The sequence below is a fragment of the Nothoprocta perdicaria genome, unplaced genomic scaffold (assembly GCF_003342845.1).
Source record: "Nothoprocta perdicaria isolate Ctin4 unplaced genomic scaffold, notPer1 scaffold_375, whole genome shotgun sequence".
Lineage (NCBI taxonomy): Eukaryota > Metazoa > Chordata > Aves > Tinamiformes > Tinamidae > Nothoprocta > Nothoprocta perdicaria.
This window is the reverse complement of record NW_020455616.1, coordinates 69,640-75,639: the sequence shown is the minus strand read 5'-3', so window position 1 is coordinate 75,639 and position 6,000 is coordinate 69,640. Positions and strand designations below refer to the sequence as shown.

General features: G+C 40.2%; 1 protein-coding gene across 2 annotated transcripts in view; it reads right to left on the bottom strand.

The window, feature by feature from the left end:
- The window catches only part of RLF (rearranged L-myc fusion), a 42,177-nt gene that overhangs the window by 13,579 nt on the left and 22,598 nt on the right, over nucleotides 1–6,000 (bottom strand). For both annotated transcript variants that reach the window (XM_026044646.1, XM_026044647.1), the window contains one exon: nucleotides 1,951–2,087. In XM_026044646.1, the coding sequence (XP_025900431.1) occupies nucleotides 1,951–2,087 (137 nt within the window). The remainder of the gene's footprint in view (nucleotides 1–1,950; nucleotides 2,088–6,000) is intronic.

Here is a 6,000-nt window from a genome sequence, read left to right as displayed (position 1 = left end):
AGATGTTCCAGGCCCCTGATCATCCTGGTAGCCCTGCGCTGGACTCTCTCCAGCAGCTCCACATCCCTCTTGTCCTGGGCAGCCCAGAACTGGACACAGTCTCCAGATGTGGCCTCCCCAGGGCTGTGTAGAGGGGCACGATCACCTCCCTCGTCCTGCTGGAGACGCTCTTCTTAATGCACCCCAGGATCCCGTTGGCCTTCTTGGCCACCAGGGCACACTGCTGCAAGTGCAGGACCCTGCACTTGCCCTTGTTGAACCTCATGAGGTTTCTCGCCGCCCAGTCCTCCAGTCTGTCCAGGTCCCTCTGGATGGCAGCGCAGCCTTCAGGGCTATCAGCTACTCCTCCCAGTTTGGTATCAGCAGCAAACTTGCTGAGGGAGCACTCCAGCCCCTCATCCAGGTCGTTAATGAATAAGTTGAACAGGACCGGACCGAGGTCTGACCCCTGGGGGACACRGCTAACTAAAGGAGGAACCTTCACCTCACTGCTCTTACTCAGAAGAAAGCTCAAGTTGGACTAAATGGACAAGAATGGACATCTGCTAAAATTCTAACGGGTCCCAATTCCGACTTGGTTCTGTAAGCCAGGAGTGTACTGTGGTTGTTGTCACAAATGTTGTCACACTTCTGAACGCGAAATGTCATGTCACTTAAGTACTTTTCCTTCATATCAACAGTTAGTTCAGGTGCAGCTGAGACTATGATTCTCCTCACCTGTACCCTAGAGATACAGTTCTTAAACAGAGCTCCTTAACAAGTCTCTTTGGACAACAGCAGATCATTTGGTTCACCCTTAAGGAATGTTAGTTTTGTTTTTTGAAAGAGAAACACAATAGCCTTCAGCCTTGTACCTGCGTTGGCTTAACGAGAATTATTGCTCTGTGTTTTGGACACAGCTTCATTCCCTACTCTAGCGCACTCTGAAAACACATTTCAGTAGTAAATAACACAAGTTTGAGGCTGGCTGTTGTGGTGCACTCTCTACTGTCTGAACTCTCCCAAGAGCCCTTCTCTCTCTACAAGCCATGCTTCTGGGTAAAGAGACATCCTTGGTCTGATGCAGAAGTGTTTATCCAATACCCTCTGGTCTTTGTGCAGAAAGAACTGAACCAGGCAAAACCAYCAATCATTCCTGCTGACAAAAGTGCTATGAAAGCTTTCCTTCATACCTTTAAAAACAGAAAGTGAGTGAATGAACTACATCACAGCTGACAAGGTAGAATTCCAAGATATATTTGGGACATCTGATAAATTACAACATTATCCAGATCAGAGTTTAATTAGGAAGACACTGTACATCAGCCATGGCTCCAAGGCCACAATTACAAATCTGTTCTATAAAACCTGAAAAMAGCTGCATCGATTTGTCTACCACATTCCAGGCAACTGAAATATAAAAAGCCTCTCTGTAGGAAAAAAGGTTGGTATGGTGAACAGTTTAAGGATGAAATCGATATACATTCCTATTATTTCTCTTTAGAAAGTGGGAAAAAAACGATCAAACTCTAATGGGTTAAGCACTCTACAGAAAAAAAAAAAACAGAAAAAAACTTAAATTACAAGGTTCTTCGCAGATTCACAAGTCTTAGGTGCTTAGCACCAAGAAGAGAAACCCAGGCAGTACTTACCCAGCAGTGCTGACTTACAGCTCTATACTATTAAAGCATTACTATAAACACCATTCGTACACGTGCAGTTTGATTTCTGAAGAACTAAGTATGTCTGACATTCATTTGCCAGCTGCATTATTGCAGCTATAATGTAAGAAGTTTACAAATGACTCCTTATTTGTTTCCTAATGAGTTATTTATCTAAAAGTTCGTGACTCAGCTTAAGGATATATGCACTATATATCCCCAACAGAACTGAGTTATTCTATTTTATTGCCTAAAAGCCAGTAGGCAACAAAGAGGACAGTTAAAAGCAGTGGCGAYGCTTATTACTTACCAAGAGCAATATACATTCGCTGTTTGAAGCTGATGAGTAAGGTACGTTGTACAAAGAACAAACGCAGTGTTTTCTTGTCCTTCAGATTCCAGATTACATATGATGTCCAGTACTTCCTTGCAATCCACCTTTGCAATCTAGAAGAATGAAAAAAGGCAGTTCCTTCTGAGCAATTGTACAAAAAAAAAAAAACAAAACCCATTTATTACATCAAAGAAAGTAGTGTCAAAAATGCATTAAAAAAAACCCACTCATTTCTTTTAATATCCAGGGTTCCAGTGACAGCTTTTGGCTACAGAAGGCACTAAGAGTTTCTACCAGCTAGTTCTCAYACTTTTCAGTATCGCTCTTCTTTACGATTGCCTATTTTGGAGTCCATCAAAATACGTAAAGACAATACTTCAAATAAAACTCCCTATTCCCCCTCACTGATTGCAGGCCATACACAGTATTTGTAGCACATTATTTTATAGGATTTATTCCACTTCATGAAATAGACTGCACTTAAGGAACATTTACTCTAATCAGCTGTTATTACTATAAAAAATACCACACACTAATCATGAAAAATGAGGATACAGAAAGTACCGGGGGAATTTTAAAATCTACAAATTAATTTTTACAAGCATCTAGTTAACCGGAAAAAAAGACAAACAGAAATTATCCTGTTTTCCATACAAGTTTGACATGGGATTTTACTGCACAAAGTCAGTATCTTCTAGGATCCACTGACTCTTGACCTTCAGCGTGAGACCCATGATGACCTCTTGCAGCAGGTATTTTTAGAGCACTTTACGAGCCACAGCTGCTGCAGATGTGCAAACCAACCAGTTTTRTATTTAGAGGATTTTGGTCAGGGCTTGGTCACTGAGTCATTTCTAGTGAGACAGAAACTTTAAGTTCCCACTTAACGTGACAGCACTTTAAGAGAACAGATGTCATCGTCCCACTCCTATGGTTGCCAGGGGCAGCATTACAGTATCTACAGATCAAGTGCTACCTCTAGGGAAGATGGGGGGGGAAAAAAAGCATATATCATGAGTACATTTTAAAACAGTGATGTATTCAAAATCCTTTGCATTTTTAATCTTCTGGGGACTCGGCAAAAGCAGATTTATATTCCTACTGCATTAACCAGCTTTCTCTCTGGAACAGATTTCATTTAGCCTATCAAGTAGGAYGTTTCCATCCCCTTGAACTGGGCTGACAAATAAATCACATGCTGGACTTCCCAAAACCTGTACTCTGCCACTTCTGTTGTACCAACTTGTGGTAGACTCTTCAAGATCAAACCTATCATCTCCGTAGTTATCCCTCTCTATAGTTCTTAATCCTTCATTCACTCCCTGCTCTGCTTCCACTTTTCTTCTATACAAACTACGTCGTTCCCTACCAGGATTCTTTCTGCTCTTTTCTTACTGTTCCCAGCTGAAATCTCTCCTTAACCAAGTCTCAGTCCCAAAGTTACCTGACATTTTCTACTCCAAGTCTATCTCCAAACTTGGAGCACTACAAAAACCTGTTCCTCACCTCACCTCTCATTGCTTTATTCAAATACAGGCCTGGAGGGGAAGGAACAATATTGGAGCAAACGGGGGAAACACCACAACACTTCAAATGATTTTATGCTATAGCTACACTAGCTACACACTCTTGTTCTGCACTAACATCATACCTCACGCTTTCTTCCAGTAGCRATTTCAAGAACAGATTGCATTCAAAACTGTGTGGGTAGCACTGAAGGAACAGAAAAAGAACTTTCAGAATAATCACTGGTCTGGCATGTCAAATTTGCTGTAGGGTACTGGAGCACACTGTGTCTTGAAACGCAGGAGATGACAGTTAATTAAGAGGTTACACTCACAATATCCTCAAGATGCAGGCAATACCTTTCTTATGATCTGAAGGTATGCACTGACACGTTCTTCCAGTTTGTGGGAAATTCATGAGCTCAACTTCTATCGCTTCCCTTCATTCAATTATTCCTGTCCTATGGAAGCTACAAGACACATGAGTACATCTTGCAACACAAATTAGGAAAATAAAATTACACAAACCCAATTTTTTTTTCTTCTTAATTTTCTTCAATTATGCCCTTTCTCAAATATTGCCACATTCATTCTTAAAAAATGCAAGAGACTGCAGTGGTGTGCTACCAGCCTGTTCTTCCACGTCTACTGTCATCTTTGTGTCTTTTTTTTTTTATATTATTTAAATAGTTATTGGTGCAAACAAATACAGGATGCATTTCTTCCAGACATCAATCATCATTAAACTACAGACTTAAAATCTAACTAGGTTTTAATCAGGCTRCAGTGACCAAAGCCCTTAGACTTGCACTGTAAAGCCACCTGCATCATCTACCATTCTTATCAGCTGTTTCAGAGGGGATTGGACCAGCAAGTAGAGCAGTTAATAACGCCAAGATTTGGCACAGGTGGAGCGTTTGGTAAATGCAGTAAATCTGGGACAGTGTTTGGTTAGGTTCTCTATCAGAAACCTAGCCAGACTGCCTTCTGAATAGGAGTTTAGACACAACAGAACACATGCTCCTAAGGTATTTTATATTAAAATTGTTGAAAAATGCTGTTATTCTCCCTGTATAATCTCGCATCACGAAGACACCCATTTACACTTGCAGATTTACTGCACCCAATGACTGTAAGAGACTGATCTCTGTTTTGTCTGTCTTGTCATTTAGTTTATATTAAAAATAAAGAAACTGAGAGTAATTAAATCATTAAAAGAACAATTTTTTAGACTATAAGAACACCGTTATTTTAATAACAATTCTACTACCACTATCTTGAACCTTCTACCTTTTTAATTAAAAAGATTTATTTRTTTTTATTATGTTGTTTTATTACATTAGCACACCTTAAAAAAGGTGATATTAAACCCTACGTATCTAGCGAGACTTTTTTTTTCTTTCGGGAGCTAAAAATACACCATCAAGGGATTAAAAGCAATTTTATTTCTACTCAGACTGTAAGATTAAGCTAGGACAGCTGTCAGTAAGATAGCTCTTCTTGTGTCAGTTTGAAGCTATCAGGAAATAAATGGCCCCCAAAAGGCAGAGCTACAGTTCAATGGCCTAACTTGCCAGATCATTTATACTCGTTTCAACCTTCTGCTTCATTGCTCTGTAATAGTGCCTTAGCCCACAGCATGTTTTTCTTTCAGCAGTTTACCTCATTTAGGATAAATAATTTGTTATACCTGCAAGAATAACAGCTGTTGCCTAGYTAAAAAAAATTATTAAAAATCATATTTTATAGCAGAAATACTAATCAAGACTAGAGAGCTTGCAGGGCAACGAACATAGACACTAAGTTCCTGCCATCTTCCAGCCAAATCAGAAGTTAGGGAAGGAAGCGGAAGGAAAGGAACATTTGGGTTAACTTGCACACAGAAACTCGACCCAATCTAGAAAGGCTTCTGCAAATGGCCCCGGGAGGAGTTCCTGTCCTTCCCTTGGCATTTAACAAGTTTCCCTTTCACTTCTCTCAGTTACAGARCCCCTCCCACACTTCCTCATTCCTCTGCTGATGTTGTCTGTAGAATTTAAGAGATGACTGCTTTTAAGTTTCCAATTTGTRTGAGGGAGATTATTTTAATGCAAGTGGAAGCAATTTTAATTGGCTCCACAAAGCTGTTGTGCTCAAGCCAAGCTTTGMGAGGAGTAAATCAGAGAGCACTTTCGGCTTTGTTTCCTGCAGAGGAACAGGAGATTCTTGTAAACGTAGATGTTTAGCTACATAGTCACATTATACATGTGCACTAACATCATGTCAAGGACTAGAAAGTCCTTGAAATAATACACATATAATATTTCCACAGTASTAGTTCACCAGCCTTAACTCTTAGGAGAGCAGAAATCTGACTTGAGTCTAACTAGTGTTTGCAAGCTCCTTCTACAGTAAGGATTTCCCTAAGAGTTAATGGTCAAGCATCCTGGATGTCTGCTTAGGAGGTGAGGAATTGCATATTCTCCTAAGTCATTATAGAGACTCTGATGTCCAGTTCAGGTAAGTGTCCTGCAGAGACCTG